General features: G+C 39.4%; 2 protein-coding genes across 2 annotated transcripts in view; one reads left to right on the top strand and one right to left on the bottom strand.

The window, feature by feature from the left end:
- Nucleotides 1–2142: 2142 nt before the first annotated feature.
- tamm41 (TAM41 mitochondrial translocator assembly and maintenance homolog) lies at nucleotides 2143–7733 on the bottom strand. The gene is given in 9 exon segments (XM_063911310.1): nucleotides 2143–2458; nucleotides 2889–2951; nucleotides 3554–3719; nucleotides 5075–5220; nucleotides 5894–5959; nucleotides 5962–6043; nucleotides 6176–6268; nucleotides 6599–6781; nucleotides 7350–7733. Coding segments are annotated over 9 exon segments (1029 nt in total). The 5' UTR covers nucleotides 7488–7733; the 3' UTR covers nucleotides 2143–2366.
- Nucleotides 7734–15142: 7409 nt separating this feature from the next.
- syn2b (synapsin IIb) overlaps nucleotides 15143–21258 on the top strand; it is a 62409-nt gene continuing 56293 nt past the window's right edge. Inside the window, exon 1 of the mRNA XM_063911309.1 lies at nucleotides 15143–16134. Within this exon, the coding sequence (XP_063767379.1) occupies nucleotides 15695–16134 (440 nt within the window). The 5' untranslated portion in view covers nucleotides 15143–15694. The remainder of the gene's footprint in view (nucleotides 16135–21258) is intronic.

Raw genomic sequence — 21258 nt, 5'->3', positions numbered from 1 at the left:
AAAACTTGGTTGTAGGCTAAACGAGGAAGAGGAGGAGGTGGTGGAGAAGGGCGGAGGAGGAGGGAGGAGGAGGGAGCAGGGCAGGAATGCCTGGAATGATGGAATTCAGTTCCTAGCAGGTGGTGAAAGTAACGTGCGCTGATTGGTGGAGAACTGCAGAGATGATATCAGCATGTATTATGTTAATGACGCATTGCATCACGTCCTCTGAAGGTTAGGCTGCTGTCACTGTTTACCTCTCAGGAGACTGAGCTGGTGAAACTTTCAGCAGGTGATTAAGGAGAGCTCCCTCCCTTAACAGCTACTTTATAAGTAACTGATGTAGGCTATATAAGCCAGACGGTTAACCATCAACCTCTCACTTTATTGTTATAATCTTCCTTAGTTGTAATTCTTAAACTGCATAGTTCAATGATTGTGTCAATGTTAACATTTACCCAACACATATATTTAGCCCCATACTTAGCTTTAATAATGAATAACACTTGTAGATGTATGCTACAGTCATTTACTGGTGCTACTAAAAATGATAACACTTATATCTGCTTACAACTATGGCTTCTTTCATATTCTAGAGTGGTCATAATAGAGGTCGAATTAACCCATTCAATGTTTTAGTGGATTATGAATCATGCATCATTTTATTTTATGGTATGTTTTAAGTTTTAGATTTTTTTATCCTGTAAATTGGTTTAATCAACACCAAGTGTGGGTGTTGCGTTATAATGGTAAATGTGATAACTGTGATTTTTTTCAAATAAACATTGACAGAGAAACATTGTTAATTGCATGAACGTTTACCTGAATTGTGCCATTTCTGATCAACCAACTGGTCCAGTACACAGGGATTCATTATGAAATGCAATAGACTAGCAGTGAAAAGAGGACACAATCATTGGAGGGAATGTGAGTCTACCTTAAGATGACTCATGTGTCCGTAACTCAAGTCGTTGTGAAGAATGACTCATGAGCTAGTGTCAAACAAAAAGGTGGAAAACAAAGTAACAGTACCATGAAGTGGTGCTGATTGCATACTGATGCATTGTGATGGGATGAAGCAGTCCAGTGCATGTGGCCAATTTCCACATGCATTAACAGACCTCTATTCAAAGCAATTATTTGTTTTGCTTTGTGATACGTAGTTTTGCTGCTTTATCAGAGCCAACATTTGGCCTTATCATAGCAGGAAACACAAACGCATGATGGCTTTGTTACGGTTTTGAGCCCAGGGCATTATGCCAAACTGATACTAAATTCAACATAGTCATTAGTATTGTCATTAAATACATCTGTGCTTTTCCTGCTATGAAGTCTAAATATCTGAAGTGAAAAATCACTATGAATATGATCATTTTTGACCAATTCATATTAACCTTTTTTATTATACAGTAAGAAAAAAACTTAAACAACTTTCTGGAACAAAATCAATTAAATTGATGTTCACTTCAATCTGTCACAGTCTAGTTAGCTCTATATGAACCCCTCTGGGTTGAAGAATAGCAATAATCCAAAATGAGGAATTCAAGAGAATCTAATGAGGAATAGGAATCATTTATGCCATCCTTATTAAGTAGATGTTGAGGATGTTTCAAAACATACAAGATACGATGTTCAGAATTGAATCCACAAGCCTCTTGTAGCTAGTCCTTGCATTGTGGGCTTTAATAAATTCAAATAAAAAGTAAATGAAATATAAATCATGCCACTAAAAACAGAGTCATGCTAATTGATTTTCTAATAAAATGTTTATTAAATCCATATTTCAAAATGTAATAAAACCATAGCAAGTTATCATGAGAGAAACTAATCAGAATTTCCTCATTAAAGACCTCCTGTTGTCATTATGACCAGCTTATAGCAAGGTGGCAGTGAAGTAATGAAAGATTAGAGCTCTTTGGAGGTGAGTGTGGGATAAGAAGTGAGTGTGACATGCAACGCTAGCCCACATTTGTAAGCACTCTCTCTGCAAAAGATGAAAGTGACCCACATAAATATCTTTTCATCTCTAAGCTGCCCGTCATCTGGCTGTCCACACAGAAAATGGATCTTACACTCCGATAATTCAAAAGTGTCATTATGCAGAAAGGTCCGATCTAAACACATTTAAAATGTCAGTCATAGTTCAGTCAGGCTCATGAAATGTCATACAACTACTATGAATTGCATGATAAAGGGCAGCTGTACAGATAGTCTACACTACTCGAACACAGACGTACACTCAGAGATCCCCTTCCTGGAGGCTATGTGGTGATATAACAAGAGGTAAGAGTTTGATTCTTTCAGCAGTGTGTCAGGGTAAAAATCAAAGGATGGAAGTATGTTATCGGCGGACAGTTTATAGAGGATCAACTTGTGAACAGACAGTATCAGGACATCTGTGAGACTGAAGGCTTCCTTCTCCAGCCCTTCCACATCTTCATCAGTTTCTTTGAGCTGTACGACACCGTCTTCCATAAGCCTGTAGAGGACATGCAGTACACTTAACATTAACAAACACATTCAAGTAACAGAATATTAAAACTGTTGTTAATACACAGTGGAAGACTTCTTGAAATGTTTTCTTGCGGAGAGTAAGATTTGTAGATTGATAACCCTCTTGTATCTGTACAGTAGATATGAAGTTACGGCCTGCAACCTGTTAGCTTAGTACAAAGACTGTGTAAAGGGGTAATAACCTAGTCTAATTCTAATTCAAATACATGTTAGAAGTGCTGGTAAAGTACATTTGTTACCTCTGGACAGAGGTAGGTGTGCTTACTTTATTCTAAGCTAAGTGGTTTTAGCTCCAATCTTAGCATACCAACGTGAGAGTAATATGCATCTTCTTCTGTAACAATGGGCATGAAAATAACTACCGTAAGGATATTTCTTAAACTACGAGTGCTTACCTGCTGTAGCAATCCCTTTGATACTCTGCGTTATACTGGAGGATTTCACAATAGAGGAAATACCTGAGAAAAAGCAAAAACATGCTAAAAAAATGAAACTTTTTTTCTTTGTATCAGACATGGTTACGCTACTTATAGCTAGAGGTCTTGTAATCACACAAAAAAATTAACACTGGAGTACATTTTTTCCATTCATCCTTCATTTCAATATGGATACAATCTTAAAGTCTGTATCAACTTCATTCCTTTAAGATTATATCAATCACTACTTAAAAGGGTTCTACACATAAGTATTCTCAATCAACACGAGGACAATTTGGACATATTCACATTCAGTCTACAACACTACAGGTCAGATTTTGGTAAGCGATGGTGGATCTTCACACTAATGGGCCTTGGTGCTGAGGGATGACATGTTTATTTGATTAATTACTTGCTCAATTTTCATCCATCAGCAAATGTATTCTGTGCACCCCATTTGCTCCTATGCTGGTATAATGAATTCATAATATTATTCATTTGTAGCCTATCCTACCTTATTTAATATTCACCACACACAATATCACCCTTTATCTTTAGCATTTAGTGAATTTGAATGAAAAATCCTAAGTATACTTCTCCCTCTTTCTCTGCCTGCCTGCCTCTCTCTCTATTAACCGACGAACCTTGTTGAACGACAGCTCCACAGTCTGGGTCCTGAGCCACCTGCAGCAGGATCTCTTCCACGTCTCTGTTTTTCCCCGGAGGATCCACCAGCTTTGTAATCCTTTGCTGAAGGGTCCGAGGCAATGCCATTAACTGGATAAACTGACCCTCTGGGCTTTTGTCAACCTGCAGGCACAAAAAAATATTAAACTTGAATGGCACCCTCAAGACCAGCAAGGTGCATTAAAATGCTCCTCAGATTGTCCCCATTTTCTTGAGTTGGGAGGTTGTTCTTCAAAATTTGGTCTTCATGAGCAAAGTGGAAACAACAGGAAGGTTACAAAGGGTTTCTGTATTCTATTGCATGGACTGTTTCAAACAACGTGTTATTGTTGTAAACTTGAGGGGTTGTTCATGTGAATATTCCAAGTCAGGAGCACAAGTTGCCAATGAACTTGAAAGCAGCACAAGACCCCTACCCATAAGTGAAACATAAGTAATGCACCTCTCACATTATTCACATCTGCTCCAAAATGTTATGGGTTCTTTCTTTGACTGTGTTACACCTTTTAAGCAAGTTTCATTGAAATCTGGCAAGTAGTTTTTCCTTAATCCTTCTGAAACCAAGCAGATAACATTACATCCCTCTGAAATGAACACTGGCAGCACTAACCCAACAATCACATCCACAGGTCTCTTGTGAGGAGTTGGACACAAATGTAGACCAATAAACATGAGTGCATTGAGTGCATTGTTATTGCAGGTATTAATGTATATCAAGATGTTTAGTAGAAATGATTGAAGTGAGATGAACTACTCAACATTTAAAACAATCACAGCATTGCAACAAGCATGACATATTTGAGATAATACTCTGCCAGTAGTCGGAAACGTCGCTGTACAAATATTAGAGTTGGTTGGTGCATGTTGGAAGCACTGTGTGTTACTCACACACTTAAAACCCTCCTAACCACTTATTCCTGTTTTTCTAGGCTGGTGTGATTATTATTTCCTTGGTAGAACAAGGAGTGGTGGCAAACTTAAAACAATTAGAATAAAATAAGAGTAAACCGTGCAACAATAACATGAAGAGAAATATGTACTCATGCCAACAAATGTGAAAACACAGACACATTAACACAGTAGGTCCTGCAGATAATACCCTATTTAGAGTTCACTGCCAAGTCTTTGACAACACCTTGTATACGGGAGCATTTTATGGCAGTAATGACAGCCTATCTGTTTTTGCAAATAGTTCCGTAACAGATCGGCAAGAGTTTCTAGAATATCACATTCTTACATATAAAATGCATTCTGCCAATTAAGTATTAATCTTGGTTTATACATTGAGTAAATTCACAAAAGATTCTTGTGAGGAATGAACCTCAAGAGTAGCTATTCAGATGGATATCTGAGACAGGCATGTTAAAGAAGAAAAAGCTGAAGACACAGCATACACAGTGTTCTCTTGTGTTGCTGACATATCAAATGAGATGATTAAAGTGTGTTAGTTCAGCGCATTTGTGTGTGCCATTCTTTACCTCCAGTTTCCCTTGTTGAGATTTGTACACTACTTGTGGGCAGTCCCGTAGGATGTTGCTGTACAGAATCCGGAAGTGCTGAATGTTGTCTTTGACGATATTGGCCACCTTGGATTTATCTTCTCCGATCACCATTCTAAAATCCCCTGAGGAGGCAAAGACAAAATGTTTCCCCTTTAGCGTAGAATACTTTACAGTTTTTAATTCAACCTACACTGTACTAAGATGAGATAAGATAAGCTTGTATTGATCCCCAGAGGGTGTTTCAAGAGCATAGGGATAGAAATAGTAACAGTGCTGTAACACAAGCTGAGATATTAAACATTTAGTGTTACGTTTCCAGTTTTAAAAATAATTACGAGATCCAACACTCATCACTTTACCTTCTGCTCCTGTAACTCAGGAATCCATACGGCAACACTCCCTTTGTAAGCACATTCTTAACATGTAAAGGACCAACATTAACTTCTCTGCTTTAATGTCACATCATCTGTTCAAATCAAACACATTAGTTGACAAACTACAAGTCTTATACATTTTATAGATACACCAGTCAAACTAACTCAGAACCCTGCAGAGGGCACTGTACTTGCATTAATATTCAAAGGCCATAGTGTTATATAACAACAGCAATAAGTGCTGTGAGCGAGTGGGGGAACAAAAGTGAAATTATTATTTTCACATATCTGTCTGGACTCCTCGTCTTTGTATGAGTAATTCAACTGATTTGGTAATCTTGTGTCCAAGCATGTATGCATCTTATGAATGTGTATGTGTTTAATCTTCTTCCAGCTTTTGTTGTTGTATGTCGCAAGTTACCAGCATAAGAGAGCCCAGCTATCTGCAGGAAGAGGTCCTCCTCAGTGAAGCTCTCTGGCAGCATGAGAAGGAGGCTGTCACAGCACTCTTCAGGTTGGCCACCAAAGCAGCACGGAGCTTTCCATTCTCATTCTGCAAAAGCATTTTCACCTGCGTGGGTACACAAAGACACACATGTGCATGGATGTTAATATATACACACTTATGCAACACCTGAAGATTTAACTGAATAGTGGTAGGTTAATTAACTTTTTTTCAAAGAATTTTTTTCATGATACTGACCGGTTTGTGAAGTCGTCCAGCAACATACATGGTTTTCCAGTGCATCAGGTCATCTATGAGGCTCTGTGTACCTATCACACCATATTTGATTATCTAAAAAGAAGAAGTTTATTAAAGTATGTAGTTAACAAACTACAGCTAGAAAAAAACAAAACAAAAGCCTTTAACAGAGTTTCAGGATGTGGAGAAAAAGTGAATGTGTGTTATGCATATCTTTTCCTAATATGCTTTATATTTCTGCTGCTCAAATCAAATATTTAAAGTCAGACCAAACAGAAAAGATATTACTACTTAAGAAACAGATATGAAGAAATTGTTATTAATGAAAACTTGATAACTTTTACATGAGAAAAAAAGTCTGGTGGATTGTAGCATTGATGCAGTAAAAAACATAAACTATAAAAAACTAGGTAAGTTATTTACCCTCCCATCCACAGGCACCAGTGTGTTGTAGTATACAGATGCCCCATGCTCATTTTGTACAGCGCTGATTGTTGTTGGCCCCAGCATCTTGAGGATGGAGTAGTGTTTGCGATTCTGCAGCAGATTCATGGTGTGCCATGTCACTGGATCGTCCACGGCAAATACAAAATCCAGCATGTTTTTCTGAATTCATCAAAAAGGTAAACACAGCAGTGTCACATTTTCTTGTTCAATTAATAAGGATACAGCTCTTACACTCACTTAAGAATATCGACATATTTTTTAATCATATTGTGATCTCATCATGTTTTGTGTTCCAAATTAATAAAACTGATCAATGTCTATCACTTCATCCACTCAAATTGAGCCTATCTCCTAAAAATATCTAATTTACACTGTTTGTGTGTGTGTGTGTGTGTGTGTGTGTGTGTGTGTGTGTGTGTGTGTGTGTGTGTGTGTGTGTGTGTGTGTGAGTGACAGAGAGAGAGAGAGAGAGAGAGAGAGAGAGAGGCTAAAAACCCGCAAAGCCATGTAGCATTGGACAATAGCAACAGCACTAAAAATGGAGTGCAGGGAATACAGCACAATATATAAGTATCTTCTTTTAGGAAAATTGAGCATTAGTCTGACATTTATTTAAGCATTGGCACGCTAGGTAGCCTGTACTTGACTGTTGTACAATTAACTAACAGTGCAAGTCTAATGTTATGATCAGAGTTAGTGGAACACAGTTCACAACACTGACACTTACCCCCATTTGACCTTGGTCGGTGCCCTGTTGTTTGAAAACGCCAGACCCATAAGCAAAAGCTAAACTGATGTCTTGTGGAAACTGTGATAAGATCCGTCTGTAGAGCACACCGGTGTGGTTTAAAGCTGGAATAGTCATTTTGAACCAGTAATTCGCTTTCCAGCAACAACACAAGCTCGTTTAAAAGCGGAATAAGCGACTAAATGAAAAGTAAAAAGAAGCCTCGCCCACGTAAACAAAGAGGCACATTTCAGACTGAAAGGCTCAGTATCATTCAATACGACTGCATTACGGAGTAGCACTAAAATGTAGACTTTTATCGTGCATCAGGTCAGTTTGTCAGCTGTGCGCTTGACAGGCGACTTAAATTGACGTCACTGAATGCGCTCACGCCTGAAGGCTCTTGGGAAATTGAGTCCAACATGGAAGGTAAGCAAACTGAGCTGTTACACTGCCAAAATATCGTCTATTTTTTGTGTTGTTTTCTATGTTATTACGTTTATGATCGAATACACTCGTGAAATATATACTTGGCAACACATTGCATCATTTTATAACTGTCTTAGTGCATTTCAACAGCTCTAAATTCAACCAGCAGAGGGAGGTTTTCGACCAAGTTTAGCTTGGTGGCAATGAGGTAATACTGATTTATATGGAGGGCTGTGTGCACTCAGATCAGAAGGTACCTGCTGCAGCAGGATCTGCTGTGTTATGTTGTGTGATGTCCCACCAAAAGGAATATTTAATAAAGAGGTTTGACTGAACTATAGGAAGTTTTGAAACCCCGCGGATTGTATTTCCTTCTCTTTTGACTTTTTGCTAACCTACAAATCACAATCGCTACATGTGAGGCTTTAACTTAACATTTTTTTTATGCTTTTCATTTAATTAGATTAGTTTTCTCTATCTTCCAGTTTCATTTTCTTTAGTTTTTAAATGTTTTATTCCATTGCACATTTTGTAAAAAATGTATCTGTATTTAATCATTGCCACCTGATGGTAGTTATTTCCTATATTTGACAGTTTAAAAGATTTGACTTTGCCTAGAACCACATAGCAGCTTTGAATCAAAACACAGCAAGCACATCTTTGAAAGTTTAATCAATCTTGACTGAGTGTGAGGTTCATCTGAACATACTGCCCTCACATCCAAAAAGGCTATCATTCTTCCCCCCTTCATAAACTGCTAGTCCTACTAGACCGATGTTCACATCTATTTGAATGAATTTATATTGAATGTAGACTTATGACAATTAGCGATATGTCTGTAGAGCCTAATGGGATTGTAAAGAGTTGGACAAATTGTATCTTCTCAGTTCATTCTGTGAGTCAACTGTTCAGCTAAATGAATAATGATAAGGTCATGTCACCAAATCCTGACCAACAAGCTCATCCATTCTCTGAGAGGGCCTTCATTCAGTGACAGTGAAGCACCAGTGGAATTACTAAGATATATTTCTTAAATTGTTCATATTACTACAGCCTTTTAATGTGGTATTAATGCTTATGATCGTGTACATCAATCCATATCAGCCTTCTGCTAGCCTACAGCTATTTCTTCCTTCCTGTGTCTTAAAATGAGTGTTTCTTTGTTATTTTGTGAATCTGTATCATCATCCTTATATGATTAATTATTTTATGCATATTAAAAAGTATAACATTGCTTATTCAGTTTTTCCGTTATTTTTTAGTTTGCATGTTGTGTGGTGTGTGTTGAAAAGTAAACTCACAAGGCTGATTTATTGCAGCTTGGGAGCAGCATAATGAGTGCCTTTGACATAAAGCGTTACTAAGTTAATAAAGGCAATGTGTTAGAAAAACAATTAGCACAAATTGTGCTGCATATTTCTGAACACACAACAAACATACATGAAACCCACTTTACTCCCCTGTTAGCTCTTGTTAGCTCTCTGTTGGAATTCTTCCCCCTCATGGGAAATATCAGCCTCTTAAGTGTCTTAAGAGTTTCTTGTTAACACGTCCAGCATATAGAGAGCAACACTATTATCCATTTGCAGGCTCCTTGATGAAGTCTAATAAAAACTCTTCTTCTTTGGCTTGATTTTGGACTCACAGCTCCGAATATCAGACTCTTTGGCTGCTTGCAGCTGCGCAGGTTGTGTTCAGAGGGGTTTTAAGGCTTTTTCATTGATGACAGCCACCTGCTGTGACTATAAAAAATGCTATGATAGAAGTGGAGGTATACAACATGCTGAATTATGCTCTAAGGCTGATTGGCCCCTTTAATTTTATACATTGTATCATAGTTATTTTTTATTAAAAAATATTGATTAAAGCTTTAACGAAACCACACAACATAGACAACTGTGTGCATATGAGTTTACAATACTTTTCATGCACATATTTATGCACATGGGTTAATAGTCTAAACTCGGATCGGGAGGCAAATAAGTATAATACTCATTACCACAGGTTGGACAGTTTTTTAAGACATGTAATTATAAAGTCCACCTCTATTATACTGTTGTATAGCTTATGAAGCAATAACAAACTGGTTGCATGAAAGTTAAACGAAGAAAGAAGAAAAGAGGCTTTATTATAAATATAGATGGCTAACCATGGTGAGAATCATACCATCACACCTCAATCTTTCCTCACAGTGTTTGTGTGGGCCAGTGCGAAAAATGAAACTGAAGGGACTGGACTGAAAGAGAAGGTTGTCTTGTAACTTCTTGTTTGGAACTAGAACAAGTCTTGTCAAACCGAATCAATGTTAAGGGTGATTGCACATTGATTTTCTTATTTGAAGTGATTCGGCTAATGTTTCCATCCCGTAGATTAGTCGGAAAGTGGAACATGATTTACAGTTTACAGCACCTCTCCTTGAGTTTGACTCGCTGCCACAGGAACAGCTAATTTGGGTGTAAGCCACTTTTGGATGGTGTGGCTTGGCAAAGAACCAGAAGGTAGTTTACTGCTGCTGTTAAAACCTAAATATCAGTCAGTCTCTTAGTTTACAGGATTTTCAGAAGGCATAATAATGCAGTAATGGCAAATGGAGGGACGCAGATCTCTGTCAAGGCCTGATGTGATTTCACATGCTCTTTGGTTGGTCCCATTTCTGCTAGTCTGTTTCTGACATTGAAGTAGGACGTAGAAACGAAATGAATGCTTCAAAGACGGTTTTGTAGTTTTATTTTAAACTACACCTTGATATTTGTTTGAAAAATCTTTCGACTTCACTTTTTTAATTATAGTAGGTATCACAAGAATCTAGCACGCCCTACCCTGCCACGTTAACAAACATCAAACCTATTTGTGTATCCGCCCCGCTATTTGGATCTGCTACAAAATGTTGGATTCTTCCTTGGCCCAGGCTATTCCTTTTCAACACATTTCATTACTTTGGGTAATCAGGTTTTCTGTTGTCCTGCTGGTAGTCAGACTGAGCTGAAAACATGATCTCCGTGGCAGAGGTAACCATAAGAAGGTGAGTACAGATTGTAGTGAATGCTGCAAATCCAGAGTTAATTAAACCGTCACCTGATAGTAAAGCCATCGTAAAGCGCCATCTTGCTTACACACATGTCCAATGTGTGAATGCAAATGTGTGCACGCATGCACTTACTAGGGGAATCTTTTCAGCTTTTGCACAGCAGTTGCCATGGAGATTGCCATTGCTTCAGATGCCTGGTTATCGAACATCAAAAGAAATGCACCATTAGCCACACACATCTTCTTTAGTCACACAGCTGCTCCGAAATCACAAGAAAACACAAACGCAAGCGGACACTTTTATCTTACTCCACTGAAGTGTGACGCAGAGCAATCGGTCAGTTTGATTCATAATAAGAAAGTCTGAAGCCAAACCTCATGTGAGAGGAAAATGAGACGTATTACCATGATGTACGATTGTTATTCACACATTCTTTAACTATTATGAAGATCAGATGTATAAAACATAGAGAAAACATAATGCTAATGTTGGTAAACTTAACCATTATAGGAGTCTAGGAGCCAAAATGCTTAGTTTGCCTTTGTCAACCTGGCGTCAGTTTTTGAGAAAACTTTGATGCATAATAATGCAATCATTGCTGGTCTTTCATTTGCGAGGAGAAATCCGTTATATTTTATGACATGAACCATTGTGGTGTTGCATGAAAAAAAAATGTTGTAATGGTGGACTCCAAATGTGTGTAATGTTGCGTTTAATATCATTGGTCATACTGTATATCCGCCAATCCCTTTGAGATATGCTGTTGTGTTTAATCTCTGCCTGGCCTGCTGCTGCACCGCTGACCTGAAAGCTTTGCTGTAACTACTGCAATCACTTCCTACCGCTATTACTGCGCTCATACCCCCACCTCCACCCCAGCATTCACCTAGTTGGGTGACTGAAAACTTGCATGGCGTTTTTACCAACCTAAGTCTTTTCTTAAACCGTACCTTGCTTGTAGTATGCTGATTCAACAGTCCATCAGTGACTTCTTTTATTGTGCTTCTCAAACAAACTTCTATTCTATTGTTGCCATGGTAGTCTTCAATCTTGAATTTTATGTAGTACCTAGAAATGCACACTATAGCCAAAAGTCTATATTCAGCACTGCCACACACAAGTACATTTTGCTGTGTGTGTACATGTGTATGCTTGTGCACACTAACGCCTGGTTAAGTGGTGTTTTGGGGATTTGCTGCAGTTGTGCGTGGGTGTTTTTAATCTTATAACTCCATCTATCCATCCAGCCAGCCAGCCAGTGCTGCTAAGGTTCATTCAGAGAACCATCTTTCATAATGGCTCGAATGTTTCTACATAATTCCCTAAAGTAGCTTCAAAGGCTAGATAGACGTTGACATCCATGTTTGTTTTTAATTGTTTTTCGACTGAGTCATAGCATTATCGCTGATTTAATTTGAAATGCAAGAGGCACCGTGAGCTGACCCCTCTAACGGTCTAGCATAGCAAGAGCTTGTGTGAAGACAGGAGTAGACTGTGAGTTTACAACATTATATAACCCTGTCATTAACCTGCGGTGTATCTGAGATGCCTCCCTGTCAGCTAAACTCCTATCTCTTCTTTTTTTATTCTGTATTAACTGCCCTCTTAGATCTCAGAGTTATTTAGCAATTGATAAAACTTGGATTGAATTGGAATTGAATTCATTCATTATTGTCAATGTTGGAATTTGCAATTACATGCGTGCCCCTGTCCTGAGATTGTAGCATGTACTACACCATGTATCAAGCATTTACAGATGATGCCAGATGTTAACATAACCCAATCATATCCGATTTTTCTAAATCTAAAATCAGCCAGTGAGGCCCCAGGAGGTTGAACTCTGGCATACTGAGCCACACACACACAATTGGGTATTTGCAGCATATCCCCCCAGGCAGCATTTACCCAGGCCTGTGCACACAGACATCAACAATATAAATCACTGAAAGTATAGTGTTGTTTTCTAAAATACTCATCCCATCTGCTGATGAGAAATGATCACATTGATATTTTCATTTCTGAATAAATGAATGTATTTTTATAATGATTCGACTCGATCGTTTGTGCAATACGCTTAAAACGTAGTGAGGGCTGGATGTGTTTGTGTGTCAGCATCTGTGTTTTGTGTACATGGCATTTTGCGTGTATGAGTGTGTGTATATGTGTTTGAGTTTGCGAGTATGTGTGCACATGTGGGTGTTGACAAATGAGTGATGCTTCTGGCAATGTGGATCTGCTGTTTGCGTATTTCAGTGTGCTTTCCCGCAGCACAAGGCAGATCATATCGTACTCTTCTCTCTGAACTATTCTGTTAAACCATAGCAACACACTCTCTAGTCAAAAGATACACAGGGTGATACATGTTGAAGGTTTTGGGGTTTTCAAAGGAGGTGATAATAAATGCTTACCAATTGTGCTATCACATCTGGTGTGTGTCTTCCTCAATGGATGAAAGAAATGGCGGAAAAAATACTTTTGAGTTGCCTTCTAATGTAACACATTGCCATTGTTTAATCTTTGACACCTGCATCATTTTAATGCAGACACATGTTTTATTGGACGGATGTGTGCTGTGTATGTGTCCTGAAACATGTAGGGCAGGATGAGCTTAGCATGTCGCTACAGTTCACACTGCAGCTCTGTGACTCACTCGACTCTCTTCTGGTTGACTACACACACAACCCCCCCTACTGCTCAATGGGCTTGACTCATTGTGACTACAAATGTGTATCCTGCATGTTATGCAAAAAGATATCACAATACAGTTTGTTTATTGCAATATTTTACAGCATTGTAGTTCACTTTACCACTGTTTCACTTGAGTCCAATGGACGATCTATTTTCTGACACGTGTCTCTTGAGATGTCATTTTTTATGTCAAAAAAGTGGGTTCACCTTTTTTCTGTCTTCAGCACATTTAGTGTCACAAAACGAAGAGGTCTTAAGATTTTAAGAGCACAGTTCATCTCTGTCACAGTCTGATGTTCATCTGTTAAATCGTTCACATAAAGAGGTGAATAGAAAGTGAGTGACTGATGGAATACCCCGCTATTTTGTGCAGTCATCTATACGCCATTCCCTCATTTTCTGTGTGTAACAAACCCCAATTTATGAGTCACTCAAAAGTAGCTGAGGTTTGGAAGTGATGAGAGTAGTTTTGAGTAAAAGCTGAAAGCAGCCTTTCAACGGCATGAAGGTCAAGGAATTCATTTCCATCAATTGAGATGGTATCAGTGTTAGAAAGCTGTTTGCTTCCAGAAATTTCAATGCTTGGCGCTCTTTGAGCCATCAAATCTGATAAAGTGGTCGGAGAAAACGTCTTAATTAGTTACTTTTTTTTTTCTTCACATTACATATTTAAGGCATAATTGCCCAATGAAGTCAAGATGGATCTACTGTAGCTCTGTATATTTTTTTTACTGCAGTCTTTCTGTTCTTCCTCATTTGTGGGATTTACTCCTGCTTGAATAATCCCCTTTCTTCCTCTTTTCTCTGTCATCTTCTGTTTTTTTTTTAAGCTTGGAGCTGCATAAAGTGTAGACACTACTGCTGCTGCTGCTGCTGGCATTTAGAAGAAGTGTTCTTCTCCTGCTCTGAAAGACTTACTGCGTAATGAAGCCAGGCATAGGAAGGAGATGTTTGTTAAGGAGTAATAATTGAAAAAGACACATAAACAAATAGCCTAAGCTGCATAGAGTATATTTCCTCTAAAGCTAAAAGGAATTTAAGTATTTGAGAATGTGATTCGACATCCATGTCTCTAAATGTGCTCTGCTTTGAAGGGGACGTTTGCCAAATAAATGATTCACTATAGCTGAAAGGATTTAGCCATTTTTAGAAATCTACCATTTTAATATCCATGGATTATTTGCTACCATACGGTACATGCCGCTTTGTCGCTACAGCAATAATAATATACTATTTCAGAGATGAAATGATGATGAAGACATATCTGCCCTCCATTATTCCACATGCTTTGAATGACAAATTATTGGCATTAGCACATCCTCAGAGGGCGGGTATTTTTTCAGCTCTATAAGAATGAAACCACTAGAAAATGTGTCAGCAGTGCCAAAACAGTGGGAAAATGGACGAGGGAAAGACAGGTTGAGCAGGAGAGTAGAAAGATGGAGGGAAGGATGGTGGGAGAAGGAGGTGTGGCTTTCAGAGCAGGGTATCTACCTCTGAACTCCACCTTATGCGCGCTCCTAGGAAACCCCCTTCCAGTGGCTGCACACGGCACGCAACGCTACAAGGCTGCAGCACGACACACTCACGCAGCCTATGATGTAGGAGGATGATGACAGAAGAGAGGAGTAGGCGAGGGGGAGGGGGATGCATCCAGTGAGCGTGGCAAGTGAGGGAGTGAGTGAGCGAGAGGGAAAGGGCAGAGTGAGAGGGCGAGATAAGCAGAGAGAGCAGCATCTCTGAGCGCATTCAGCTCACAGCAGCTCAGGAGGCAGGACGGCAGAGCAGAGGGGGGAGAACACCTGCACCTCACAGAAGGGGGCGACACCACACACCTCTCTCTCTCTTGGACACACCGCTTGAACGTCACACACACGCATTGAGGAGGCGTGAGACTCAGAAGGAGGAACACCACACACGCCCGCTGTTTGCTGGCTTAGCTGCGCTTTGGAGAGCTGTCTCTTGAAGACTGGACCAGAGCTTTATCCATCGCTTCATCCATCTTCCTTCCTGCTTCCCATTTCTCCAACAGAAGCTGCTCTCTGTCACACAACCCCCTCAATCATTTGGACTGATTTGCTTGCTGTCATTCATCCAACCTCTTGTCAGGGTCTCTCTCTGTAACCATCTCTGCTCGTTTCACTCCAATCAGCCAAGAAATCAAGACACACAGTGAGAAGCCGACCTTTGAACCGCAATCATGAACTTCCTCCGTCGCCGTCTCTCTGACAGCAGCTTCATGTCCAACCTGCCCAATGGCTACATGTCAGACCTCCAGAGGGCAGACCCACCTGCCCCTCCTCCGCCCACCGCCACCTCCCCTTCCCAGCAAGGTGGACCACCAGCCGCGGTGCCCGTCCCTGCCCTGTCTCCTACCAAAACTCCATCACCATCCCAGGCTCCAGCCAGCCCTGCCGCTCAGGAGCGCCGAATGAGCCAGGCGGCTCCGCAACCCCAGTCCTCCTCCAGCGGAGGTTCTTCTGGCTTCTTCAGCTCCTTCAGCTCCATCAGCTCCATCACCAACGTGGTCAAACAGACGGCTGCTTCTGCCGCTGGGTTTGTGGAGCAGTCTGCTCCTTCTCCCTCAATCTCCAAGAAGTTCAAGATCCTGTTGGTCATCGATGAGCCGCAGCATGAGTGGTAAGTGACTTCTCTGATGGGTGGGTTATGTGTTGGCCAGTTGACTGATGGGAAGTTGGGTGGTTGTGCTAGCTGGCTTTTAATTTTTTTAACTCTTCAGATTTGGTGTGAAGAAATGTTTGGGTTATAGTCAGCCAAAAGGAACATATTTTACAAAAATTGAAACACAAGTATGGGTGCATTGGCTCAACGCTGATTGACACATGAAATTCGGATAGATTTCTACTTCCATTAATCTCGAAATAATTCTCACATCCTTTTTGTTTTTGTGTCTTTGTATTTAAATGTTTTCCCTCCTCTCACTAAAGCTGCTCCTTAAATAGAAACCACTTTATTAATCCAAACAGACAGGAGAGCTTTTCTCTGGGGTTTGGATTCACACATCTCACAACCCAGCTCTGTCGCCTGCCTCTGTTTTTGTGGTTTATGTGAACCTTTCTGACGTCATGACTCATGTGCCTACTTATGCTAATGTCTCTGAGCGAGTGTTAGGAGGGCTATGAGTAAGTGTTTCTATCCCTCGACAGAACACGTTGGATATTATCCTTACTGTATATCAACTCATACATCATACACGGTCGTAAAAGGGCATATAGCTCTGAATCACACACACAAGCGAAATGTAAGCGCTTGGCAGTGTAATAATGTTTGCTCTCTTACTCGCTGCCTGCTGTTTCTGCAAATCACTTTTTCCAGGCGATAAAGGTTTCCTGTGGATGTTGATGATTGATTTTACAGCTGTTCATTGCTGTCATTATCTCAGTGTAGTTTCATTTCCTGTATCCCTGTATAGGGCGGATGTGTGATCAAGTGGCGACATGTGACCTTTTATTTTTTATGGATCTCCTGGACTGTTGTAATGTTGCAATTATAGTTTCTTGTCTCACAAACGTGTGGAAAGCTTGATGGTCATCTACTTTGTTTAAAAATGACTTGTTATAGTGTTGCTTGATTGTGAATCGTAGTTCAGTAAATGTAAATGTTGGACATATAACTGTATTGAAACATGTTTTACTGGCCATTAAAAAATATAAATCCTTCTTTGGGAATTTGCCATTGTACTTACGGTACATGATACTGAGATTTTAAGTGTCATCAAAATGTAAAATGCAGATGCCACTGCTACCCATTCTGGCTCCAAGATCCATTCTCTTTAAATTGAGTATTGAATGTCCATAATACTATCTATCTTTAATCCTATCTGTATCACTGGTATTAGTTTGAAATAAGCTGGTGCAATGCTTCATTGATGAAGCACTGTCTGAGTTACAGACACTGGTACACGAAACGGACTGTAAGCTTTTCACTGTTTAATGCAATATTCAATATAACTTTCAGCCCAATCAGAGCAGGATTAGCTCTGTAATGCTACATTATGCATGCGTGGACACATGCACGACTGCTGAGGTTCCACTACACAGTACCTACTGAATGTAACTGGCAGCTCTGCATTATGGTAATCCTGTGTCTCTTGCTCAGAGTGTTTTGGTGGCTTATGGTTGGATGGCTGCCACCATCAGGATGTGTCTGCAGCTTACATTTAGAAAAGATGCAGTTGAATGCTTTGCGTCCTGCTTGTAATAAATATGGAAGAACCACTCATCAGAATTGCATAAACAGTATGTCTGATATATAATTTTGCGTCTTTGAGTACTGTAAAAAGCGCTATATAAATGTGATATATTATTATTATTCATTTGCTTTGTCAGGCTCTGATCATTTGAATTGTAAACTTTCAATGCTGAGGGGAGAGGTTAAGAGAGGTTTGTGATTTCTATCTATTTTCACCTGCTAAAGACATGAGAAAGTGCAAACTATCGTAATTAGCAAGAGAAAAAACATTTGAGCATTTACCTTGAAGTAAACACAAATACCAATACCCCTTTGAAGTAACTGCCAAAGGACTCCCATTTAAAGTCAGATGGGCAATCATTTGTATTGTACATATATTCTTACTCTGACTTGTCCTTTTTATTTTTAGTTTGTAAAGTTTATTACTCCATAGTTAGCTGCCTTGGTTATCATTTAAAATCAAAATTAAAATAGTTCCTTTAGCCTGTTGTTGTTGAAACCGTTAATATTCTAAGACCTTTAATTGATTGCAAATGCCTGTCAGTTGAATGCTGTAAAATAGATATACAGAAAAACATTTTCACGTTCTTGCAAAAGGACTAACACTTTCTTCCCCACATTTCTGTCCTGGTCTGAACCAGATGCATTAATATTTAAGAAGTGCAATGCAATGAATGTTCAACTTCCCTGGCATTATTTCCAGTCATCAAATTGACTTTGTAAACAATGCTTCATCCTAGAGTCAACATAAATATTAATGTAGATTCTTTGGGAGGGGGCGGTTGCAGACAGAGCTTCCTTAAAGCATCTGGGCTAGAGAGGTATTCTGCTAAATGATATTGATTTTCTACTCCGTAAAGAACCGCGCCAAAGACTCTTAGTAATACAACTGGCACTAACAGAAATGACCCTTTTGTAATGATTCTGTACGTCATGCACATCAAGGCTAAACTCAGAAATATGGGAACCTCCCTGTTCGACACACCAAAATAAGTACTTTGGAGTTATTTTAAGTTTATAATCCAAACATACCATAACTCTCTGAAAAGCATACATTTAGTAATTCTATGAATGTATCTCAGTTTACTTTACTGCCAGACCACACATCATAAAAATCGTATTACGAACACAGTCATTTTACAACCAGACTGATGAAAGACAATCAGAGTTTGATGAGCAGATTGACAGAAAGTCTAAAAGAGAAAGACATGCAATTAGTATTGGTTATTTACACCTGTCAATTTAGATAAACTAAAACATCATATTGTGTCTTAGTGGTTATGTGGATACATTTGCAGTGAATGACAATGATAAGCAGGAATAAGGCTATTGTTTTATCTTCATGTGTCTTTTCTGCATTTGCCTTTTGCCAAAATAAACTTCTTGTATTTCCTCATCTAAAATTCCCTTTCTAAATCCATCCATGCATCTTGAAAAAGCCAGAGAAACTACACATTCATGCAGAAAGAAACTCAATGAAACTGGCATCCTCTTTATTGTAGAAAGCAGGCAGTACACTATCATGACTCTCCCTGCATCTAATGGCTTATTCGCCGAGCTCTCAAATATCGACTGAGCTGATATGATGGCTTACTCTGACTGTGCCACAAAAAGAGACCACAATGGGAGTCCAGCAAAAAGGCAGAAAGATATAAGAGTGAATGTTTTTTTTGCAGGCATTCAGAATGTGAGTGTGCATGTGTGTGTGTTCTAGCAGCCTCATGTAGTCCTTATGTAACAAACCCATTTGGTGGGTGAGGGGATAGACGGTGTCCTCCAGGGCTTTTCAAGGTTACATCTGCACATAGGGGAGGATAAAGAAAGATAGAGATCTGTCTTAATCCTCCCCTCTCTGTCGTCAATAGGAGACGACCTGGGAATCTCCTTTTTTTTCCGGACGTCTATGTGATGCTCTTTCCTGTTTGTCTTGTCGCTCTCTGTGTGTTTTTCTCTGCCTCTTTCCTCTTTGCTTCCCCGCTCTCTGCCTTTCATCATGACACAGTTTCTGTGTGTGGCTCAAGAGAAAGTGCTATGGGCTCCTGATGTGAGGAAGTAATGAGAAGAGACATGGTGAATCAGCAGTTTCAGCCCAAAGGCCACATCTGCTCTCTCTCTTTTCCGCTGTCTGCATCTCACTCACTGCCTCTCTCTGCTCTCCCTTTCTTTATCTCTCTCTTTATCTTTTGAGTATGTGCAGTTTTGTGCCCGAGTACCACTGAGCATTTACCACCTATATTACATAACTACCCATCAGAGCAGATTATTTGGGACTGTTGACTTTTCGATGACTCATGGTGGAGGGTTTTGTTGATTTGACTGCAGGTTGACGCACAGTCCTCTGACAAGCAGGGGTTCAGCTGAGTGTCACATAATCTGCCTGCAGTTAAAACTTTAACTTGCTGGTATTTGAGCACCTAATAATTAGCAAACAAGTAAAAACATTTAAAACTGCTTCACATAAGAAGTGGTGATACAAACATTCTTTTACTCAGTCATTCTTACTGCATCATTTTTCCACAAACTGCCTATAAAGCATATTCACTACAAAATGAGAAAATACATTGTTTTATTGACAGATTTTAATTGTGAGGACAATTTGAAATTGAATTTAAAGAGCATTACATTTGGTCAGTGTGCTTGCATTCGTGCATGTACATCATTTTAATTTTCTCCCTCGCTAGCGGAGACCAGAGTACACAGCGGGAGCAGGTGGGGAGGTGGAGCCACATATATCTCCATCAATATCAAACAGGCATACACACACACACACACACACACATACATACATACATACATACATACATACATACATACATACATACATACATACATACATACATACATACATACATACATGCATACATGCACACACACACAAACACACACTGACTCCATTTTGTCTTTCGTCATCAAATGATGAACAGTGTTTTCCCAAAGAATTCAGCTTTTTTTCAGGGATGTTCTGTTTCTCATTTCCACTGACCGTTTACTATAGTGCTGTGGTTTGGGAATAAAGCAGTTCATTGTTCATAAACCCACACACATAGAAAACAAACACGTTAAGTTATTTTCAGGGGTGCGTGTGAATTTTACTGGATGTAGTTTTTGACTTCATGGCAGTTATCAATTATCGTTGGCAAGATAATTCTCTGCTGCAGGTTCACACATATATACACACACACACACACACACACACACACACACACACACACACACACACACACACACACACACACACACACTGCCTAGAGACTTGACCTTATTACAGCTGGTGGCAATGTCATGTTGACTTTATGGGTCCTTTTGGTTCACCCTCCTGAAGTCTTGTACCTCTCAGCTGTTAACTAGACTGGTGGCATTTTCATCCCAAGGGAAGAGACGGAACCATCTCCAGGGTAAAATGTGTAACTTTGAAACTTTCAAAATAGGACATGATGAATAAAAGGATTAAACACTTAGAAATTTATATTTTTTAAGGTTGAAAGTCCTTGCAGGAATAATGAAAGCGTTATTTGTTTGTTCAATTGGCTATTATAATAGATGTTCCTTTAT

Source organism: Eleginops maclovinus, chromosome 20, assembly GCF_036324505.1.
Source record: "Eleginops maclovinus isolate JMC-PN-2008 ecotype Puerto Natales chromosome 20, JC_Emac_rtc_rv5, whole genome shotgun sequence".
NCBI classification, from domain to species: Eukaryota; Metazoa; Chordata; class Actinopteri; order Perciformes; family Eleginopidae; genus Eleginops; species Eleginops maclovinus.
This window is presented reverse-complemented; position numbering and strand designations above follow the sequence as displayed.